The sequence below is a fragment of the Schistocerca nitens genome, chromosome 3 (assembly GCF_023898315.1).
Source record: "Schistocerca nitens isolate TAMUIC-IGC-003100 chromosome 3, iqSchNite1.1, whole genome shotgun sequence".
Taxonomy (NCBI): Eukaryota; Metazoa; Arthropoda; class Insecta; order Orthoptera; family Acrididae; genus Schistocerca; species Schistocerca nitens.
In genome coordinates, this window is record NC_064616.1 from 573,060,819 (window position 1) to 573,086,176 (window position 25,358).

The following is a 25,358-nucleotide window of genomic DNA, read 5'->3' on the forward strand; positions in this document are numbered from 1 at the left end:
ATCCGTTGTGTATGTGATATTACCACAACCTGCATATGTGCATATTGCTATCCCATGACTTTTGTCTTCTCAGTGTATGAAACAACTGACATGCCACGTTCAGTTGTATACAACCAGTTAACCACATCAAATACCAAAAGCAAGTCTAAAATTGTAGACAGGGAAATACAAAGACATGTAGCCTGCTCTAGTACCTCATTCTTCTGCATCAACTGAGCAGTCTATCAATCAAGTGAGTAAAGTAGTGCATTTTTTAGCTCATAAAATCTGTACAATTTATTCTCATGTAAATTTTATGTGGTTTAGTATATTTATCTGCTTACTTGTAGAAAGTACATAGAATATAATCCATTCATGGAAAATTTAGAGCCTGGATCAGAAAGTTATCAAAGAATGGCTGGAGCAAAAATGAAAACATTATTCCTTTGTGCCAACTGTTTGCCTTGCCTGTAAATGTATACCAGTAAAATGGCACCATCAGTAACAAGCTACACATTCAAAACCAGTGGCTGGTTTCTGTACCTGTATGGGATGAGTTTTTGAGTGCATTTACACCCGAACATGAGACGAAATTTGTAGGTTGTTTTGCAGTCGAACTGACAATTAATTGTGAATTTTTCAACAAGCATCCAAAGTACAATATTGATCATGAAGTATTCACCTCTAGGAGTAATTTGTTTTGTGTATTTCCAGAGAAGCCAAGTGCGGTTACGTTCTGCGATTTAATTGTATGTAAGTTGTGCTTAGTAAAATCCATGTTGTTGAAGAGACATACTTACATCACATTCCATATAGCATGTGTCCAATTTTTATTGATTACACAGATACAGCTGGTTACAGAAAGTAGTTTCCATTTCAGTAGCTCTGGGCTAATTTACTAATCGTAATTTCTGACTTGATGTTCAATTTGTAAAATTGCACTTCTTATTCTTCTTGAGCATTTGTCCCACATCGTCACAGGGTTGCCACTATTATTTACAGATTTTGCATGGTTAATTTAAGGAGGTGGCTCAATCCTCTTCCTGTTGCCACTTCGTTACCTTCTGGGACGGAAGGTGTGTGTCGCAGTTGTCTGTCTGTGGTATCATTCATACGGAAGTAAGCAGTAATTTTTCAAAATGTTTGCAGAATCAAGTAACTGAGGTTGGACTTGGGTGCCAGCCTAGTACTCACTTAGTGGGAAGTCATCTAGAAACCATATCTAGGCTGGTTGGTCCACCAGCCCTCATCATGAATCCACCAGGCAGATTTGATGCTGGGCTGGTGAATCGCTCTGTCCTGGAAGTGGCACTTTAACAGGCACAGCTACCTGACCAGGTTTGTAAAGTTGGCCTTAATTTTATAAAACTGAATTTTGAATGATTTGTTGGCTAATTGTTCTGCATTGTTTAAGTATATCCCACATATTTACAAATTACAAGTATGCTGATATGGTATTCATGTATTGGTTTTGTAATGCAAACACAGCTGCTGCAAGAGAATATGACAGGGTTCCATATTTAAGAAGGTTTACTCATGTTCTAACTAAACTGAGAGAGATTGGAGTAGTGCTCAGATGTCATATTTGATCTGAATGTGCAACTGAAGCTAGTGTGAATGAAGTAGAAGGCATCATTAAATTGATAGATTCCTTACTGTGCTGTCTGTCAGGCATCAGCAAGCAGTTAATAGTCTGTGGTGAGTTCAATGTCAATTTTCTAAAGGATTCTGATAAGAAAAATGACCTGGAAACCTTATTTGGATCCTACAATTTGCTCTCAGTAGTTAACTTTCCAACACGGGTGGATAAAGACAGTAGGTCCCTAATTGATATTGTTTTCTTTGATGAGGCACAAAGCATGAAAATAACTGTTTACCTAGTAACAAATGCTCTCTCTGATCATGATGCACAGTTAGTCAGGATAAATGACATAGTGCCTTAAAGTGTGGATACACCTCAGTGGCAGTCAGTTAGAGTCATTAATGACTACAGGGCAAATATTTTTAAGAGTAGTTTACAAGAAATAACCTGGGATGAAATGTATAAAGAACCAAATGCCAACATAAAATTTAATCCATTCCATGATAAATTCATATCATTATTTGAAAATAGCTTTCTGCATAAGCTAATCAGAAGGAACATTAAGCAGCCATGTAAAAAACCATGGGTCACTAAGGGGATTAAAGTATCTTGTGAAACGAAAGGAAAATGTATCTTTTGGCAAGCACAAGCAGAGAAGCTGCAGTAGTTCCGCACTATAAAAATTGCTCAAAATTACTAAGAAACGTTATTAAAAAATCAAGAAACATGCACATAATGTCAGAAATCAGTATGTCTGACAAAAGTTGGGAATATGGAATATAGTGAAGCAAGAGACAGGACAACCAACCACAGAAGAGGATAACATTACTATTGAATTGAATGGAAGGCTTACAAATGACAAGTCACAGGCAACAAATGTATTTAATAGTCATTTCTTAAACATAGTAGAAAACATAGGGACCAACAGTTCAAAAGAAAGCTCGCAGCAATATATTAAAGAAGTAAATCTCATAAAATTACACCATATGAATGTACCACAAACTTCTACTTCTGAAATTAAGAGGGTCATACATTCTCTCAAGAATAAAAGCTCTTCCGGTTTTGATGGTGTTTCCAATAAAGTACTAAAGAATTGTTCTCATATAATAAGTCCGGTATTGTCTGAAATATGTAATGCATCATTAACTCAAGGCATTTTTCCAGAGAGACTAAAATATGCTATTGTTAAACCCCTCTTTAAAAAATGTGATAAGAGAGACATCAGTAACCACAGACCTATTTCACTGCTGACATCATTTTCCAAATTTTTTGAGAAGGTGATGTATTCTAGAATAGTATCTCACCTTGGCAACAATAATATCCTCAGAAAATCAAAGTCTGGGTTTCAGAAGGGTTGCTCTACTGAGAATGCCATTTACATGTTCACACACAAGATGCTACAAGCATTAAATAACAAATTAGCACTGGTAGGTACTTTCTGTGACCTATCCAAGGCATTTCATTGTGTGAATCAGAGTACATAAATTGAAGTTTTATGGGATTGATGGTATAGCCAACCAACAGGTCATGTCATATCTAACCAAAAGAATGCAGAAAGTTGTACTTAGTAGTAATTCAACCAACAGAATCCAGGGCCATTATTCTGACTGGAGAGAAATCATGTATGGGGTCCCCAAGGCTCAATCTTAGATCCACTACTGTTTCTCATGTATGTAAACGATTCACCGTCTAATGTACAACAAGCAGAATTAGTTCTTTTTGCAGAAAACACCAGTATTGAAATCACTCCCAGTATACATACAGAAATGGAAGAAATGGTGAACGAAGTTCTCAAAATTATCATAGACTGGTTTTCTGCGAATGGTCTCACCCTGAATTTCACAAAGACCCATCATATTCAGTTCTGCACCTCTAGGGGTACTGCACCAGTGATAAGTGTAACACATGGTGATGAAATAGTATATAAGGTGGAAACTTCAAAATTCTTAGGTGACCATATTGATGAGAATCTAAATTGGAAAAAAACACATTTTTGGAACTTCTAAAACAATTTAGTTCACACACATTTGCACTTAGAATCACAGCAAATTTTGGGGAAAGAGAAATCAGTAAGTTGACATATTTTACTTATTTTCATTCAGTAATATCATATCGAATAGTGTTCTTGGGTTACTCATCTTTAAGAAAGGAGGACTTCATTGCCCAAAATCGTGGTGTAAGAATAATATGTGGTGCTCATCTGCGATCATCTTGTAGAAATATGTTTAAGGAGTTGGGCATTCTGACGACTGCTTCACAGTATATTTATACCCTCATGAAGTTTGTTGTAAATAATCCACGACAGTTCAAAAGGAACAATGAGGTACATAATTACAATACTAGAAGAAAAAATGACACGTCTTTAGCACAGAAAGGGGTGCACAACGCTGCAACAAAAAATTTTGACCACTTACCCAGTGATATAAAATGTCTAAGAGACAGCAAGGTAAAATTTGAAAATAAATTGAAAAAGTTTCTCCTTGACAACTCCTCCTATTCTGTAGAAGAATTGCTATGTCTGTAATGTGTAAAATGTGGTGGGTAGGAATTGTTAACTCAATCTGTATATCTTGTTTTCATTTTGGGGAAGAAAATTATATGGCGATGCCTAGAGTATTAATTTGCAATATGAATGTAAAATGACTTGTTCCACATCATGACGATTTATCATGCAAAATGATCCAGGGAACATGAAAGTAACTGACTAATTAACTAACTAACCAATACAGATTGGACATATTTTATATGGAATTTTTTATTTGAATTAGTCTATACTACCACCTCTTAAAATATTTACTGTTCCTCCTTAAACATCCTGTATATTTTGACAATTCTTTTTATGATACTTTAATCATGGAATAGTTGGGTGCTGCCATGCTTTTGCTCACACTGTGTCCTCTTCCTTAAGATTGCAAAAGCTCATTTATAGCTCTACTGTCCAGCTCCTACCAAGAATTTTTTGGAGTGGGCCCCCTCCCTCTCTGTGCAATATTGTGCATTATCAATACCATGTCTAGGAGTTCGCAGTAAGCAGTGTGACTAGTGTGACTGTACTGCCAATCTGCAGTTGGTTAGGAGACACACCCTTATGAGTCCAAGCAGCCAGTGCCACCATGGAGCTGATAAAAGGATGCTGCACCAATATCTAGTCACTCTGTTAGTTCAGTTGTGCCTGTCTAGTTGAAGTGTTGTCATTCAGTCTCTGTTGTTATTGTGGGTAATGAGATAGCTGTACTAGCCAGCAGCCACACGTGCCGCACAAGGTGGTGTATGTGAATTTGATGACTGTTTTCCAGCTCATGCCATCTGAACTTTTCCCCAGCTTTTCTAAAAGTGCAGGTGGAAATTATCCCTGCAACACAGCCTTCATGCTCAGAACACCCCTGGCCTCAACCTTTGCTAGTCCCTGAATCCCACCTGCCTCTATTCTCTTCCCTGTTCCAACTTCAGCCTCAGACATGCTTTCTAACCACCAGCTCACCTGATGAATATAGCCTCTGCCCTCCTGAGCCTCCCCCACCACCAGTCCCCCAGTAAAGCTCTCCCGATGCTGGATGCCGTACCTAGTAGCTGACCATCCTTTTCTTACTAATCCCTGCACACTTCCACAGGCAGCACTACAACATCTTCCCCACACCTTGCCTTCTCTCTCTTCCACTTCCCACCACATACCTTTTCAGTACCCCCCACCATCCACCCCAGCTGAGATCGATATTCACCTCAGTAAAAGTTTTGTGTGTGTGTGTGTGTGTGTGTGTGTGTGTGTGTGTGTGTGTGTCTGATGAAGGATTTTATCTGACAGCTAAATAATACACAACAGTCTACGTTTAAAATCCATGTCTGCTCTCAACCCCTCCTCTGTGTAGTGAGTAGCACTCTATCCTAATTTATATCAATTTTCTTCTTCTTCTTCTTCTTCTTCTTCTTCTTCACATCACGTATTAGGCAAATTGCCTATTACAGTACTCCAGCTCTTGTATGGTCTTCCAACATTTCTTCTTCCAGTGTGTTTATAACTGAAAGCCTTTAGCAGGAATCTTTCTCCACCCATACGATATACATGTTCCTTCCATTTTCTCCTATTTTCCTCTCTCTCTCTCTCTCTCTCTCTCTCTCTCTCTCTCTCTTTTTAGTTTGTACATTCCTAAATCATTCCCTATACCTTCATTTCTTTTTCAGTCTTACCTTGTACATCCTTCTACTCTTCTTAGAAATCTCATTTCTTGAGCATGTATTCTACTTTCTTGGCGTCTTGTTGTTGCCCATGCTTCACTTCCACAAGTAAGGTTGGCTGGTTGGTTGGTTTAAAAGGGGTGGGAAGTGAGGGGGGTGGGGGAGGAGGGGGGAGGGACCAAACTGCTTGGTCATCAATCCCTTGTTCCCATTAAAACAATTTCACAAGGGAAAGAATAAAACAAACGTGATATACAGCACAATACCGAGAGGAAAGAAAACCCACAAGAATGACAGAAGGGCAAAAAACACTAGAAGGAACAAAATAGGACAAGCAAACCACAGAGAGACACAAAAAACAGGTAGAAGAGATTAAAACATGAGAGCGGATTACCACAGCTGGCTGACAATGAGAATAAAAAGGATAAGCGAGCCACTCTGCAACACATTAAAACCTCCAGCCTCAAAGCACTAGGGTGGAGGACACAGGGGGACATGTGCTAAAACTTAGATCGAATGATAAAACACATCCTCACATATAAGACGTAAAATCAAATCAGCCAGTGAGGCGTTGTCTGTTAAAATTAACGGTAACGGGTCCAGTAACCGAAGATGATGGCACAGGGCAGCCAAAGTAGGACAGCGCCACAGGATATGGTCCACTGTCAACCATGTGCCGCACCAACACTGAGGTGGGTCTCCACGATGCAGGAGACAGCCATCGGTCACCCAAGCATGGCCAATGTGGAGCTGGCAGAGAACCACAGGGTCCCTGCGAGAGGCCCACATGGAAGACTTCCACACATTTGTAGTCTCCTTAATGACATGCAGTTTGTTGTGCGTACTGAGATTATGCCATTCGGTCTCCCAAAGCTGAAAAACCTTGCGCCATAATAATGAATGCAGCTCAGTTACCGGGATGCTGATATCCTTAAGCAGTTTCCGTGTAGCCTGTTTGGCCAGCCTGTCAGCAAGTTCGTTGCCTGGGACGTCGATGTGTCCTGAGGTCCAGACAAACACCACTGAATGACTGGACCGTTCCAGGGCATAGAGGGACTCCTGGATGGTCACTACCAAAGGATAGCAAGGGTAGCACTGGTCGATAGCTTGTAGGCTGCTCAGAGAGTCAGTACAGAGAAGGAATGACTCGCCAGGGCATGAATAGATGTGCTCAAGAGCATGAGATATGGCCACCAGCTCTTCAGTGAAAGCACTGCAGCCATCTGGCAAGGAGTGCTGTTCAATATGTGCTCTGTGAACATAGGGGAAGCCAACATGACCATCAGCCATTGAGCCATCAGTGTAAACCACTTCAGAGCACCGGGACATGTCAAGAATCGAGAGGAAGTGACAACAGAGGGCCGCGGGGTGAACTGAGTTCATAGGGCCATTCGAAAGGTCCAGACGGAGCTTCGGCCTAGGTTTACACCATGGAGGTGTACATGAATGGACCTCGAGTAGAGGTGGTAAAGGGAAAAACTCCAGTTCAGACAGAAGGGATCGGACATGAACTGCAATCATCAGTCTGACCTGGGCTGCCAATGCGGGAGATGAACCACTGCGGTTGGGAAAAGGAGATGGTAATTTGGATGCTCAGGAGAGCTATGAATGCATGCAATGAAACTGGTGAACAGTTGTACATGTCTGATTTGCAATGGAGGGAGACCAGCCTCCAGCAGTGCACTGGTCACTGGACTTGTCCTAAAAGCTCTCGTCCTAAAAGCTCCCATCGCTAGTTGAACACCACAGTGGTGCACTGGGTCGAGCAACCGCAACACTGAGGGTGCCGCTGAACCATATACCAGACTCCCATAGTCAAGGCAGCATTGAACAAGGGCTGTGTAGAGTTGCAGCAGTGTAGAGCGATCTGCACCCCAGTTGCTGCTGCTCAGGCAGCGGAGAGCATTGAGGTGATGCCAGCACTTTCACTTAAGTTGACGAAGATGAAGAAGCCAAGTCAATAAAGCATCAAAAACCAATCCTAAGAACTGATATGTCTCCACTACAGTGAGTCAATCATCATTAAGGTAAAGTTCTGGTTCTGGATGAATGGTAAGACACTGACAGAAGTGCATGACACACGACTTTTGCAGCTGAAAACTAGAAGCCGTGGGCTAGATCTCATGACTGCGTCTTGTGGATTGCTCCCTGTAGGCACTGCTCAGCAACACCAGTACTGGAGGAGCAGTAGGAAATGCAGAAGTCGTCTGCATACATAGAAAGTGAGACAGACGGCCCTACAGCTACTGCTAGACCATTAATGGCCACTAAAAATAGATAAACTCAATACAGAGCCCTGCAGAACCTCATTCTCCTGGATATGGGGGGAACTATGGGAGGCACCAACTTGGACACAGAAAGTACAGAGCAACAGGAAATTTTGGATAAAAATAGGGAGTGGGCCTCGGAGACCACACTCACATAATGTGTTCATAAATCAAAAAAGGCAGCAACGCAAACAGGTGTTGGCGTCTGGAAAAGGCTGTTCTGATGGCAGACTCGAGGGACACAAGATTATCAGTAGTAGAGCAACCCTAGTGGAAACCGCCCTGTCATGGAGCCAATAGGGCACATGACTCCAGGAGACAACACAACTGCCGACTCACCATATGTTCCAGCAACTTACAAAGGAGTTGGTGCAGCTGATGGGCCTACAGCTATCCACATCAAGTGGGTGTTTACCAGGTTGGAGCACTGGAATGATGGTGCCCTCCCATCATTGTGATGGGAAGACGCCCACACCAGATCTGGTTGAAGACGATGAGGAGATGTCACTTGAAGTCAGACGATTGATGTTTAATCATCTGACTGTGGATTGGATCTGGCCTGGGAGCTGTGTTGGGGCAACGTGCAAGGGCACTGAGGAACGGCTGGGGTGTAATTCTCTGATGCAGAAGCTCGAGCTTAGTGCTCAGCAAAGTGCTCGGCAACTGCGTTTGCATTGGTAAATAACACGCCATTGACGTTAACGCCAGGGATACCTGTTGGGGTCTGGTACCCAAAAACATGTCTGATCTTCATCCGGACTTGAGAAGGTGACGTATGGCACCCAACGGTCGAGATGTACCCCTCCCAACACACCTGTTTTCCTCTTTTTATAAGCTGGCAAACGCGGGAGCGGAGCCGTTTAAAAGCTATTAGGTGATCCAGGGAAGGGTGCCACTTATGTTGCTGTAGAGCCTGCCTATGCTCTTTAATGGCCCCAGCAATTTTCAGCGACCACCAAGGAACTGTCTTTCGACAGAGGCACCCTAAGGAACAAGGGATCGAATTTTCTGCTGCAGAAACAATCATCCTGGTGACTCGCCCAACCATCACATCGATATTATCATGTGGGGGAGATTCAATGGAGATGGCAGAGGTGAAAACTTCCCAGTCTGCCTCCTTTAAAGCCCACCTGGGTAGTAGGTGTCCATGGGCATGACACCAGGGGAGTGCCAGGAAGATGGAGAAGTGGTCACTACCACACAAGTCATCATGGAGTCTCTAGTGGACAGATGGGAGAAATCCTGGGCTGCAGAGTGATAAATCAATGGCCGAGTAAGTACCATGAGCCACACTGAAATGTGTGGGGGCTCCATTATTTAAGAGGCAGAGGTCGAGTTGAGACAGTAAATTTTCGACATCTCTACCTCGGCCAGTAAGCATGGTGCCACCCCACTAGGGGTTATGGGTGTTAAAATCTCCCAAAAGTAGGAAAGGTTTTGGGAGTCGATGAATCAGTGTGGCCAATATGTTCAGGGGTACTGCACCATCTGGAAGAAGATATACGTTGCAGATGGTTATTTCATGTGTCATCCTTATCCTGACAGCCACAGCTTCAAGAAGAGTTTGAAGGGGCACAGGTTCACTACACACTGAGTTCAGGACATGACGCAAACCCCACCTGACACTCTATTATATGTGCTACAGTTCTTGTAATATCCCCTACAGTAACGAAGGGCAGGGGTCCGCATTGCTGGAAACCAGGTTTCCTGGAGGGCAATGCAGGAAGCAGGTATAAAGCTTAACAGTTGCCATAGCTCAGCCAGATGGTGGAAAAAACTGCCACAATTCCACTGCAGGATGACGTTGTCATGGGGCTGGGAAGGCATAAAAGCATGAAAGGAGGCAGTTTATGCCTCAGGATCACCTGCTGTCACCGACTTAGTACCTGAGCAGTCTATATCCATTGTGTCTGAGGGTCTGGAGAGATCTAGGTCCTCAGCGGACGTCAGAATTTCCACCTCATCCTCACACACAGAACTTGTAAGTAGTGGTGGTGTGGGTGAGACTGCAATTTCCTTGTTATTGGGGGTCTTATTTTTAGATTTCTCTCGCTGCTCCTTGGGTTTCTCTGGCTGGGAGGGCTTCACTGATTCAGTCTCTAGGACTGCCTGTGGACACTTCAGCCACTGGCGGGTGCCCGCATTCTCACTTGTATGAACTTGGGAAGGGAGTGACACAAGCGATGTGGGGACTGATGTCCCCGATGGTTGGGGGGGGCATTGCTCCCAAGGTTGGTGGTGTGGGACCAACAGGGAGAGAAGTGCCCCCTCCCCCACCACCACCATCAAGGGTGCAGGCATAGTCTTACAGCTCTGAGAGCCGACTGGAAGTGGCAGAACTGATGGGGCAAGAACTGTTTTCGTAGTGGCGGAGTAAGAGGATGTCATATGCACAGGATGTAGGCATTCAAATTTCCTCTTAACCTCAGTGTAGGTAAGTTGGTCCAGGGTCTTGTATTCCATGATTTTCCTTTCTTTCTGTAGAATCCTGCAGTTTGACGAGCACGGGGAATGGTGCTCTATGTAGTTGACACAGATGGCAGGCAGGGCACATGGAATATTGGGATGTGAAGGATGTCCACAATCTCAACAGGTGATGCTGGAAGTACAGCGGGAAGACATATGCCCGAACTTCCAGCACTTAAGGCGCTGCATTGGGGGAGGGATATATGGCTTGACATCACAGTGGTAGACCATCACCTTGACCTTATCGGGTAATGTGTCACCCTCGAAGGCCAAGATGAAGGCACTGGTGGAAACCTGATTATTCCTCAGACCCCGATGGGCGCGGGACGAAATGAACACCTCGTCACTCTAAGTTGGCACGCAGCTCATCATCAGACTGCAAAAGAAGGTCCCTGTGGAAGATAATACCCTGAACCATATTTAAGCTCTTATGGGGCATGATGGAAACAGAAACATCCTCCAGCTTATCACAGGCAAGTAATGCCCGTGACTGGGCAGAGGATGCTGTTTCTATCAAGACTGACCCAGATCGCATTTTGGACAATCCCTCTACCTCCCTAAACTTGTCCTCTAAATGCTCTACAAAAAACTGAGGCTTCATTGACACAAAGAATTCCCCATCAGCTCTCGTGCATAGGTGGTACCGGGGCGAATAAAGTTCACTGCCATCCTTAGCCTGGCATTCCTCCCATGGTGTGGCTATGGAGGGGAACGATTTAGCATCGTACCTCATTGCATTAAACTGAGACATGGAGCACTTAGAGACTACTGGTGGTTGACCACCAGCAAGTGATGACATATTACACTTCATGGCATGTCATCCACCCTGATGCCACCCACTCCGACCAGGGGCCCTCCCACTGCTATTGTTTTACAAAATTTCAACTGGATTTCTTATCTGGTTTTACTCTGCAAATAGTTAATGATAGTTCCACATATTGAAGTCAATTTATTTAATTTTTGGTCCATGGCATGGTTATATTCATGAGTGATGTGGCATCCTAGATATTTAAAATGATTTTACTATTCAAGACTATTTTAGGGCTTACTGGTAGTCTGCCCTGAAATGCCATCAGCCTTTTTTTTATCTTCCGACAATGTTAGGTTGTAATCTGAGGCTATCTGCTGCAACTTATAGACTCCCATCTGAAGGTCATTTTCATTCTATATACAGCATCCTTGTCATACCCCTTTGTTTGTGTTCATTGGCTAAAATTTACAGACGTGCGAAATTTGGCACGGACTTCAATGCGAGTTGCCTTTAATAGGTTCCACAACGAAACATTGTCTCGAAATTTGGTAGAAAATCCGAAGAAATTATGGTCCTATGTAAAGTACACAAGCAGCAAGACACAGTCAATACCTTCGCTGCGCAGTGCCGATAGTACTGTTACCGATGACTGTGCCGGTAAAGCAGAGTTATTGAACCCAGTTTTCCGAAATTCCTTCACCAGGGAAGATGAATGGAATATTCCAGAATTTGAAACACGAACATCTGCTAGCATGAGTTCCTTAGAAGTAGAAACTTAGGTGTTGCGAAGCAACTCAAATCGCTTGATATGGGCAAGTCTTCAGGTCCAGATTGTATACCGATTAGGTTCCTTTCAGATTACGCTGATACAATAGCTCCCTACTTAGCAATCATATACAACCGCTCGCTCACCAATAGATCTGTACCTACAGATTGGAAAATTGCGCAGGTCGCACCAGTGTTTAAGAAGGGTAGTAGGAGTAATCCATCTAACTACAGACCTATATCATTGACGTTGGTTTGCAGTAGGGTTTTGGAGCATGTACTGTATTCAAACATTATGAATCACCTCGAAGGGAACAATCTATTGATACGTAATCAGCATGGTTTCAGAAAACATCATTCTTGTGCAACGCAGCTAGCTCTTTATTCGCACGAAGTAATGGCCGCTATCGACAGGGGATCTCAAGTTGATTCCATATTTCTAGATTTCCGGAAAGCTTTTGACACCGTTCCTCACAAGCGACTTCTAATCAAGCTGCGGGCCTATGGGGTATCGTCTCAGTTGTGTAACTGGATTCGTGATTTCCTGTCAGGAAGGTCGCAGTTCGTAATAATAGATGGCAAATCATCGAGTAAAACTGAACTGATATCAGGTGTTCCCCAGGGAAGCGTCCTGGGACCTCTGCTGTTCCTGATCTATATAAATGACCTGGGTGACAATCTGAGCAGTTCTCTTAGGTTGTTCGCAGATGATGCTGTAATTTACCGTCTAGTAAGGTCATCCGAAGACCAGTATCAGTTGCAAAGCAATTTAGAAAAGATTGCTGTATGGTGTGGTAGGTGGCAGTTGACGCTAAATAACGAAAAGTGTGAGGTGATCCACATGAGTTCCAAAAGAAATCCGTTGGAATTCGATTACTCGATAAATAGTACAATTCTCAAGGCTGTCAATTCAACTAAGTATCTGGGTGTTAAAATTACGAACAACTTCAGTTGGAAAGACCACATAGTTAATATTGTGGGGAAGGCGAGCCAAAGGTTGCGTTTCATTGGCAGGACACTTAGAAGATGCAACAAGTCCACTAAAGAGACAGCTTACACTACACTCGTTCGTCCTCTGTTAGAAAATTGCTGCGCGGTGTGGGATCCTTACCAGGTGGGATTGACAGAGGACATCGAAAGGGTGCAAAAAAAGGGCAGCTCATTTTGTATTATCACGTAGTAGGGGAGAGAGGGTGGCAGATATGATACACGAATTGGGATGGAAGTCATTACAGCAAAGACGTTTTTCGTCACGGTGAGATCTATTTACGAAATTTCAGTCGCCAACTTTCTCTTCCGAATGCGAAAATATTTTGTTGAGCCCAACCTACGTAGGTAGGAATGATCATCAAAATAAAATAAGAGAAATCAGAGCTCGAACAGAAAGGTTTAGGTGTTCGTTTTTCCCGTGCGCTGTTCGGGAGTGGAATGGTAGAGAGATAGTATGATTGTGGTTCGACGAACCCTCTGCCAAGAACTTAAATGTGAATTGCAGAGTAGTCATGTAGATGTAGATGTAGATTGGCTTTGTTGATACATTTCTCATATCTAGAACAATTTCAGTGTTTGTGTATAGACTCTTAATAGCACTTGTGAGGTGAAATGGACAAACTCATTCAGCCGTGATAGTCAATAGCATTTCTCTATTCACATTATCAAATGCTTTCTCAAAATCTACAAAAGCAAGATGGGTTTCCCTATTGAACTATTGTCTCTTTTCTATAACTTGCAGTGTAAAAACGTTGTCAGAAGTTGATCCTCCTTTTCTAAAACCTGATTGTTCATCTACATCTACATTTATACTCCGCAAGCCACCCAACAGCATGTGGCGGAGGGCACTTTACGTGTCACCGTCATTACCTCCCTTTCCTGTTCTCCAGTTATTAGCTTTTCCATGATATTTTTAAGTCTTGCATTCAAGATTTTGGACTATAATTTATTGGGTGAATCCAGGAGGCTTATTACTTGATAGTTAATACATTTATTTTTATTGCCCTTTTTAAAGACAGATATTACTTTGGCCCTCGGCCAGTCTTTTGGTAGCTTCTTATTCCTCCAATATTGATTAAATATGTGAAGAAGTCTTAGATGTAAGAATAACCCTCCATATTTCCACAGTTACACATTTTACCATCTAAGTCTGTGATTTTCCTATTTTTTGTAGCTTTTAGAGCTTCCAGCAGTTCTCACATATCAGTGTCACTCATTTCAGGTAACATCTGAATTTAACTCTCATAATAACACTTTTTTTATAATGAGTTATCCATTCATTCCCTCCTATATTATTAACACATACACCATCATTTCCTTGTCTGTTGAGTGATTTTATCACTTTATAAGTGATAGTTTATCTGCCATGTAAATCATGTTCCATATTGCTAATGAAGCATTCCCATGGTTCTTCATGTGCTTTATGAGTTATGTATTTTGTATTATACTCATTATACTTTTCATTAGCAGGATTATTTATATAGGAATTGTATGGTTCTTGTTTTCCTTTAAAACCTGTTTCCATCTCTGATGTCCATATCCTTACTCCTCTATGTTTCCTGTCTTTCCTTTTCTTCCCCAGAGCCTCATACGTAAGTTAGGTTCAATATAGCTGTTTTTAAGTTTTTCCATTCTTCTTCTAAGTCTTCTACTGTTTTTAAATTTGCTGTCTCAGCAATCTTCTAAAAGGTAAACTTTAAGAACTTGTTCTTCCTTTTGGCCCTTAACTGGTTTCTTCAGATTTCTCCATTTTGCATAGATGTCAGTTATTGACACCAGTAGAAAGCTATCTGATCCAGTATACTCTCCTTGATAAACTCTGGTATCTCTAACTCATCCAGTAAATCTTTCATTTATTATTATATAATCTATGATAGATCTATATCCTCCTGCTGACCAGGTAAATTTGTGTATGTCTTTCTTCCTACAGAAAGTATTGGCAATTTTAAAATGATTTAAGGTAGCAAAATCTCTGAGAATTTTTCTGTTTTTATTGAATACATTTTCTCCACATATGCCTATTATTTTTGGAATTGGTATATTTCCAATTCTAGCATTGAGATCTGTCTTTTACTATATCTGTTTAAGATTGCTTGCAACTGTTTCAACTGTCTGTAAAAGGCCTTGGACTCGTCAACTTGTCCTTCTTCTGGGGCATAAGTTGCTATTATTCATAGGATTCCTGTTGGACTTTTAATTCATACTAGTACAACGGGTTCATTTACACATTCAAAGTTCAGTATTTTATCTCCCCATTTTCTATGAATATAGATGGGACACGGTTACTTGCTTTTTGTTCCTCCTTTACTCCACTGTAGATCATAATGTAGTTGTCTACACATTTAATTCCAGTTGTTTTCTTCATTGTTTCTGTAATTTCTCCAAAACCTGTTTCTTTTTCTTTCAGATGTTTAGCTAATTCCACTTTCTTAAGAGCAATTCCCCTAACATTCCAGATGGCAAATTTCCAAGCTCCATTAAACCATTAACCATTATTAATATCATAAGTTATGTATCTTTGCATGAATGCCAAATAACCTTATTTTCTAAAAATAAAAATGTTTTTAAAATGTTGTTCAATAAATGGGTAGGCAATTGTTGTGGTATGAGATTTTCACTCTGCAGCGGAGTGTGCGCTGATATGAAACTTCCTGGCAGATTAAAACTGTGTGCCCGACCGAGACTCGAACTCGGGACCTTTGCCTTTCGCGGGCAAGTGCTCTACCAACTGAGCTACCGAAGCACGACTCACGCCCGGTCCTCACAGCCTTACTTCTGCCAGTACCTCGTCTCCTACCTTCCAAACTTTACAGAAGCTCTCTCTTCGCAGGAGAGCTTCTGTAAAGTTTGGAAGGTAGGAGACGAGGTACTGGCAGAAGTAAGGCTGTGAGGACTGGGCGTGAGTCGTGCTTCGGTAGCTCAGTTGGTAGAGCACTTGCCCGCGAAAGGAAAAGGTCCCGAGTTCGAGTCTCAGTCGGGCACACAGTTTTAATCTGCCAGGAAGTTTCAATTGTTGTGGTGTACAGGGATTTACAGTACAGAATGAATTTTGTAAGCTTCTTCTACCATGAAGAGTTGCTGCATCTTCAAACTAGCAGCTTTCCAGCCTCAGTACAGAGGCTCTGGATGTAGTCGACCCTAAATGCCCACTATGCCACCCTCATTCCATCATAGTAAACTGCATCACAGCTCTTCAGGCAGACTGACTGCGCATATGCATATACCACTTGCGATAATAAAATTCAGGATCATACAAAGGCTCTATAAAACTGGTACAGACAGAGCTAACAGCTCCATGTGTCTTCTAACTGCCACACTGTAAAATACAGAACACTCTGAGTGACACTGTCTTCAGATTCCTCAGATATAGTAACCAGGTAAGCTTATTAGGCCAAGAAACTTACTTTGACCTGTTGAGTATAGACTGGACATCTGTGTGTTCATGGCACACGGTGTGGACAGTCTGTCTTGTGGCGTACATCTGAGCACATTTTCTGAAAACCGTCTTGAGCAGCTAGTTTGGCAATTCACACACAGTGAAAATATTTTAGACCTTGTAGCTACAAACAGGGCTGATATTATTGACACTGTCACAATAAAGAGATGGGTTAGTGATCACTATGCCATCATAGTGATGGTGGTTACTAAAGTTAATAAATCCATCAAGAAGGCTAGGAGAGTCTTTATGCTGGAAATAGCAGCTAACCAGTTGTTAGCATCTTACTTACACAATGAACGGGCATCGTGTGTTTCCAATGTGATGGATGTAGATAAATTATGGGCAAAGTTTAAACTGACTGTATATTGAACTCTGTCAAAGTATGTGCCAAATGATCAGAGTGAGAATGGAAAAGATCCATTGCAGTTTAATAACAAAATTTGGAAAATACTGAGGAAATGGAGATTATTGCACTCTCGTTTCATAAAAAGTGTGGAAAAGTCTATAGGCAAAAGTTAGTAGAAATTCATGCATCTCTAAAAAGATTGATGTGTGAAGCATACAACTTAGACCGTAATTGTTAGCAACACATCTTTGTGAAAACCTATGAAAGTTGTGGTCCTACATAAAATCACTAAACTGGTTGAAGGGTTCTATTCAGTCACTCATCAACCAGCAATGAACAGAAAGCTGAAGTTTCAAATTTTGTGTTTAAAAAATCATAGATGCAGGAGGATCATACAAACATACCATCATTTGGCTGTCAAATGATTTCTTGTATTGAGGACATGGAAACAGGCATCTCTGGCCCTGAGAAACTAATGAAAGAGTTGAAAACGAAAGTCACCAGATCCAGATGGAATCCCAAATTCGATTTTAAGGGGTGTACTCTTTGGCATTGGCCCTTACCTAGCTTGCATTTATTACAAAAGAACAGTGACTCTTGTGCACAGGAAGATAAAATAATGGACCCACAAAATTATGGACCAAAATTTCCTTATGACAGAAGAGCTTCTGTCCACAAACAAGCATGGATTTAGAAAGCACTGTTCAAGTGTAACTCAGCTTGCCCTTTTCTTGCACAACACCCTGTAAAGCATGGATGAAAGGCATTGGGCAGATTTCATATCCCTAGTTTTCCAGAAAGTGTTTGACACAGTGTCCCACTGCAGATTGTTAAGGAAGGTACAAGCATATGATATCGTTTCTCAGATATGTGAATGGCTTGAAGTCTTCTTGAGCTACAGAACCAAATATGTTGTCCAGGATGACAAGTGTTCATCAGAGACAAGGCTATCATCAGGAGTGCCCCAAGGAAGTGTGTATGACCACTCTTGTCCCATGTATAGATAAACGATACAGTGGATAGGGCGAGAAGCAACCTGTGACTGTTTGCTGATGATGCTGTAGTGTACAGGAAGGCATTGTCATTGAATGGCTGTGGGATAATACAGTGTCACTTACATAGAATTTCTATTTGTTGTTATGAATGGCAGCTTACTCTTAATGTGGAAAAACATAAGTTAATGCAAACGAGTAGAAAAAAAAATCCAGTAATGTTCAAACACAGTATAATGGTGTGCTGTTTGACACACCTGACACAGTCAGATCTGTTAAATGTCTAGGTATAATGTTGCAAAGAGATAAGAAATGGAATGAGCACATAAGATCGGTAGCAAAAAAGGTGAATGGTTTGTTGGGCCAATTCTGGGAAAGTATGGCTGATCTATAAAGGAAACCACATATAGAACACTAGTGCAACCCATTCTTGAGTACTGCTCAAGTGTCTGGGATCCTCAGCATGTGAGATTAAAAGAAGACATTGAAGCAATTCAGAGGTGTGCTGACAGATTTGTTACTGGTAGGTTCAATCAACACACAAGTATTACAGACATTCTTCATGAACTCAAATGAGAGTCTCTGGAGGGAAGAAGACTTTCTTTTCATGAAACACTATTGAGAAAATTTACAGAAACAGAAAATCACACTCATGGCTTAAAAGAACACACACGGCTTTCTCGGCACAAAATTGAAATAGTTTCTTCTGCTCATTACTACAGAATCTTAACCACTGGTTGTAAATTATGCATAGTGACTGGAAGGAAAGCAGAAAATTGAAAAAGAAGGCACAAATAAGGAGACGTGAACAAGGCTCCTGAATATAGCTGTTACACTACTTACAGCTACTAAAAAATTAATTACACTTGAAACACTACCTGAAAGGACATTATGACTCTATATCTAAATTGCTGTTGAGTAAAGAAGTGTAATTAAAAAAGAACTGGATGATGTTGAGGGAGCCCTTGTGTGGAGCTCCACAAGGACGATAAACCTCCCAGCAGCACCAGAAACTTTCTCAAGATGGAAGAATTCACTTATATGGTGAGCTAGTACAGAAAAGTCTTCTGTATAGCTACGTCCCATAGGGACTGTGGTGGAATGATATCCTGAACCCACAGTGACGGTGGCAAAGGAGTTGCTTGGCTTCCAAGGTCCAGCCATGATGGCAGTAGACCATCTTTTCTCACATAAATATTTACGACAACAATAAAAGAGGTTCTAGAATGAAATTTTCACTCTACAGCGGAGTGTGCGCTGATATGAAACTTCCTGGCAGATTAAAACTGTGTGCCGGACCGAGACTCGAACTCGGGACCTTTGCCTTTCGCGGGCAAGTGCTCTACTTGACTGAGCTACCCAAGCACGACTCACGCCCCGTCCTCACAGCTTTACTTCTGCCATAGAGCACTTGCCCGCGAAAGGCAAACGTCCCGAGTTCGAGTCTCGGTCCGGCACACAGTTTTAATCTGCCAGGAAGTTTAATAAAAGAGTTCCTTAGACATTGTTGAGGAGGGAACTGAAATACCATCTTTATTAGTTGGCAATTGTCCTCTGTTATACATGTAGTTAAAATTGTCAAGGACTATTTTATTTTAGTGTTTCCGTTGTGGGTCAACATCGTGCTATAATGCAGAGGTCCTCAAAAGTTTGGCGTGTGCATCTCCCTGCCTCCTCAACTTCTTGCACCTGTTTTATAAAAGCTTCTGTTAACTTCAAAAGTTTGAAAGTGTCTCTTCTAGTTCAAAATATTTAACCAACATTCACTCTGATCCCTTTAATGTGTCTCCTCTCTTGGGTGCCTGCACTTCTCCGAGATGGTTGCACCACCCCTTTTTAAGTTGTGAGAGGTGAGGTGTATGCAGGGCAATGCCCCTACATATTTGGCCACCATACTTACTGATATGCTTTGCAGGCCAGGTACGGCCCATGCATCACCCAAGAGGATGTTTGGTAATAGAGTCACTAAGCTGTTTACTGTCAAGTCTCCTGGAGACAGCACAATGTCTGGTGCTGTGAGCCATGCCACTATGGGGTATGCAAGTCATGGTAAACAACGTTGCAGTTGCAGGCACCTACTTGGGTCCGTAGGGTCATATATCCACATACCGTGAGACATTTACAGTGCTACACTTCTGTTAGCCGCTCCTGAGGACATCACTTTGTATGATCTGCATGTGACTGCCCACGAGCTCATCGCTTCATGGGAGCGTGCCATCACGGTGCCTTGCTGCTCATCAGTGGACTGTTGAGCTCTCAGCCTTGTGAGACTGTGTCAGTACCTATCCTCCCTGCTCCATGCTACAACAATGTCTTTGTACTTTGTCTTAGTGTGCACCTGTTAGGCACTGACAAGGATCAACAATTCTGTTATCAAGTTGTGTGGATATTCATTCTCAGAAACTGTACATAGTTTAACAAGTTAATATACACCACTGGCCATTAAAATTGCTACACCACGAAGATGACGTGCTACAGACGCGAAATTTAACCGACAGGAAGAAGATGCTGTGATATGCAAATGATTAGCTTTTCAGAGCATTCACACAAGGTTGGCACTGGCGGCGACACCTACAACATGCTGACATGAGGAAAGTTTCCAACTGATTTCTCATACAGAAACAGCAGTTCGGCATTGCCTGGTGAAACATTGTTGAGATGCCTTGTCTAAGGAGAAATGCGTACCATCACGTTTCCGACTTTGATAAAGGTCAGAATGTAGCCTATCGCGATTGCGGTTTATCGTATCATGACACTGCTGCTCGCGTTGGCCGAGATCCAATGACTGTTAGCAGAATATGGAATCGGTGCGTTCAGGAGGGTAATATGGAACGCCGTGCTGGATCCCAATGGCCTCGTGTCACTAGCAGTAGAGATGACAGGCATCTTATCTGCATGGCTGTAACGGATCGTGCAGCTATGTCTCGATCCCTGAGTCAACAGATGGGGGCGTTTGCAAGACAACAACCCTCTGCATGATCAGTTTGACAATGTTTGCAGCAGCATCGACTATCAGCTCAGAGACCAAGGCTGTGGTTACCCTTGATGCTGCATCACATTGGAAGCATGTATTCGTCATCGCCACACTGGCGTATCACCCGGCATGATGGTATGGGGTGCCATTGGTTACACGTCTCGGTCACCTCTTGTTCGTACTGACGGCACTTTGAACAGTGGATGATACATTTCAGATGTGTTACGACCCGTGGCTGTACCCTTCATTTGATCCCTGCGATACCCTACATTTCAGCAGGATAGTGTACGACCACATGTTGCAGGTCCTGTACAGGCCTTTCTGGATACAGAAAATGTTTGACTGCTGCCCTGGCCAGCACATTCTCCAGATCTCTCACCAACTGACAACGTCTGGTCAATGGTGTCCGAGCAACTGGCTCATCACAATACGCCAGTCACTACTCTTGACGAACTATGGTACCGTGTTGAAGCTGCATGGGCAGATGTACTTGTACACGTCATCCAAGCTCTGTTTGACTCAATGCCCAGGCATATCAAGGCCGTTATTACGGCCAGACGTGGTTGTTGTAGGTATTGATTTCTCTGGATCTATGCACCCAAATTGCGTGAAAATGTAATCACATGTCAGTTCTAGTATAATAGATTTGTCCAATGAATACCTGTTTATCATCTGCATTTCTTCTTGGTGTAGCAATTTTAATGGCTGGTAGTGTAGTTGTTATTGCAAAATGTGTATCTCAATGCTGTCAGTCACACAATTCATCTAATGGATGCTGAAAGTTTAGTGTTAGTGATGGATGGCACCTGGAGAGGTGTGGTATTGGGAAAATTTTTGATGTTTGTTGAATAGGTTGTGCACACATAATGACTACAATCTGACTGATGCTTTCTGTGGCTCATTTCAATGGAATATAAATTTCACATTCCATTACCTTCTCTGTACAAGGTTTCTGTGCTGTCAATGAACTGACATGTATCGCCTACGAATCCTACATGATTGCAACAGGAGTTTTCTTATTATATGGACAGCATAAAAAATTAGCTCTTCTGTCTCTCTGTTCATGTTAGTCCTGCACACAGTTAAACAAATTTAAGACATTCCACAAAATGACATGGTTTAAATCAATTCCATAAAAATGCACAGATTTAACAGCAATACAAATCACAATTAATATGTAATATTTGCTATCTGAGTTTTCTGAAAAAAACTACTTTTATGTAAACAAGTTAAGCTATATCAGAACCATTATCCACAAAAATGGAAATATAACTTTTCTTACCCAACGAAGGGCTTGTAAAAGCAGCAGTTTGGTTTTAACACTTCCCGATGTCAAATGGTGTTTTATTTTTTTGAAGTCAAGTTCAAAATGTGTCATAATATTTGACAAAGAAATTTCTTTTCCTTGGGAAACTGAAGGTCTATGTATTTCTCCAAGTGCAGGTTCCAAATATGGATGATTTCTCTGAAATTGAAACAATCATTTAAACAATGGAAACTGCCGGTAGGAATAACCAACAAAGTATGAAAAAATAGATTGCTACTTACCATTAAGAAGACATGTTAAATTGCAGACAGGTATAATTGAAAGACACTTACATAAAGCTTTCAGCCATAGCCTTCATCAACAAAAGAGAAACACACACCATTCATACAAACAAGCAAGCACAGCTCATACACACTTGACCGCCAACTCTAGCAGCTCAGCATTCTGGCCCACACTGCCAGAGTTGGCAGTCATGTACATGGGGGGTGTACTTGCTTGTGTGTATAAATTATGTGTGTTTCTCTGTAGCTGACGAAGGCTGTGATCGATAGCTTTAACTTAGTGTCTTTTATTAAGCCTGTCTGCAACTTAATGTGTCTTCTTTATAGTAAGTAACCACCAATTTTTTGCTACATTGTTGAACAAGCATTTAAGTATTAAAACACACTACAGTATAGTAGTTGGGGACACAAATAATATTTAACTCACAATTTTCAAATCATTCTTGAAAAGTTCTGGATATATTTTTGTGCAGTTTGTTAATGTCATTTCTAAGTCAACCTCTTGTCCAGTCACAGATTTTTCCAAAGCATCTGTTAGTTCAGCTGCCACACCTGAACACAACAACAAAAGTTAACCTATGAAGTCATAAAATAAAAACAATAAAATAGAACATATCTCAGAAATTAAATGGACGGATATCTGCACATGCCATATACCTGTATTTATGCACCATGATAGTACGACAACAAAAACACATACACACACAAAATCACTAAGGGTTACTAATTTATTATCTGCTGACAGATAGCATTATGCAAATACTATATTTTTCTTTTCTTTTGTTGAAGTCAACTGCCAATGGGGATGAGATAATGAATGAACTACTAGCTTATTTGGTCAAGGATGGGAGAATGAATATATCAAGCTACAATTACAAAAACCAAGGTTTCCCTGAATGTAAACAAAGTGTCTTAATATTTTATCAACGACTGTGTGATGACAGATGCACTGAAATGTATAGATATTAAGTCACAGATTACAAACAAACAGTCATCATATTTGGTTATCTGCCTTGTGGCAAGTTTAGATGTCATAGCCCTCCATGCTTCTCTGTCCTCTGCTTTCCTCTTCATTCTGTGGTAACCTCCTTGCAGTTTACTGACATCACACATCATCTGGTATATTCTTCTCCCCTTCACTATTCTTTCTTCTCTCTCACTGATCCCATTTAACATTTATTTGGAGGAAATAGTGAAAAGTTGTTTGCATGGGGAAAGAGCCATCAGGCTAGGTGAACAAAAACAGAATACATAAGATTCGCAGTGATGTGATTTTTGCAGAAAATGAAGCAAGACTGATTGAAATGCTAAATGTCCTAAAAGAAGACTGTGTAGTACAGCATGAAAATAAACAAAAATAAAACGAAAGGCTTGGTTATAGGTTTAAAGAAAAGAAGAGTGAAGTATAAGTTAGGGCCAGAAAGCATATAACAGGTGGTACATTCAAGTATTAGGGAAGCTGCACTAGGGAAAACCTGTATTGTGAATGGGACATCAAAGCCAGAATGGATCTGGTGTGAGAGGAATTTCAAAAGCAGAAAAATCTCTTGGCTAGTGGTGTGAACGCAGAATTAAGGAAGTTACTAATGAAATGCCTGATATGGAGTGTGGCCTTGTGAGGAACAGAAACATGGACATTGTGACAGCAGGATGAGAGAAGAATTGAAGCTTGTGGTTGGTTGGTTGGTTGGTTGATTTGGGGAGGGGACCAAACAACGAGGTCATCGGTCCCATCAGATTTGGGAAGCACGTGGAAGGAAGTCGGCCATGTCCTTGCAAAAGTAACCATCCCGGCACTTGTCTTAAGTGATTTAAGGAAATCATGGAAACCTAAATCAGGATGGTTGGACACAGGTTTGAACCATCACGCTCCCGAATGCAGGTCCAGTGTGCTAACCACTGCGCCACCTCAGTCTGTCTGAAGCTTGTGAAATGTGAATAGGGCACAGAATGGAGAAGATCAGCTGGACTGATAGTTAGGAATGAGGAGGTACTGAGAAGAATTGGGAAAGATTGGAGAAAGTTGATAACAAGGAGAAGTAGTACTGCGTGATAATTAGACATAACTCACTGTACATATTTATTAGTATAATCATAATGGCAAAGACCTGCAGTTACAACTGCTTTTCCCTACAGTTCTTTGTATTATTATACACTCGTTCAGCACTAGTGTCTTCTACATTTGCAACCAGAAAAAATCGAGCAGTTTCAGGTTGTGAATACTCATAATGATTTTCTTGAACATAACACCCTTATAAGATATTGCTATTTAAATGTTATGCATGATCTTCTCTTTACATTTATTTATTTCAGTTGACAGACATTTGTATTTCACATCTTCCGATTTTAAATCTTTTCATAAGTGTTGTTCCACAAGTTATTAATATTTTACGAAAATCGGGTCAAAACCACCAACATCTGTGAGGATGGACACTTAATTTTGTTACCAGTTTTAACTATAAATGCTCATCTTTAGGCACTTAAGTAATGCAAACATGAATTTGACTTATCTACAGGCCTACAAGAATAACCATTATAAACAAAATACTTTTCATCAGCTTACTGGCTATGCTCCCAGAAAACACCTTCGTATCCCCATGCATAGACACTTATAACTCCATCAAACATATCAAAGGATGAATTGATACAATTATGCACATGTCTGCATGGGTCACTAGGTGCAGCGTCAGATCATGTGAAAAAACACCCACGGCAGATTTAACGGCTACCATGGACCACCACAGTCGCACATTTTTCAACCAGCTGATGCTTAAAGCAGGGTTCTCCATTGGACCTATTGACAATGATCCTGTGCTACTTTATTTTCTCCTGGGTTGTGATTTGAACTTGACTGTTACCTACTGTCAACATTTAAGTACAAAGCAAGACTTGTCTGTCTGCATAATGCAGTATTGTCTTTGCTCACTGTCCAGCCATCTTTAATGCTTTCAGTGAACGAACTGACAGCATATGGGTGCACTGAGAGCATGATTCATATTTCAATGCTTCCCAGTAGAGCCTACAGGTAGTGTTCTCCTGCAGTACTGTACTGATCAAGACGTATCCATTTGCAGCAGTTAACATTT

The 25,358-nt window shown here is 41.5% G+C and overlaps 1 protein-coding gene across 1 annotated transcript in view; it reads right to left on the reverse strand.

Annotated features, from left to right (window-relative positions):
- LOC126249346 (lisH domain-containing protein ARMC9-like) overlaps positions 1-25,358 on the reverse strand; it is a 231,761-nt gene that overhangs the window by 128,490 nt on the left and 77,913 nt on the right. The window contains exons 7-8 of the mRNA XM_049951000.1: positions 22,700-22,824; positions 22,007-22,189 (exon numbers count right to left, since the gene is read on the reverse strand). Of these exons, the coding sequence (XP_049806957.1) occupies positions 22,007-22,189; positions 22,700-22,824 (308 nt within the window). The remainder of the gene's footprint in view (positions 1-22,006; positions 22,190-22,699; positions 22,825-25,358) is intronic.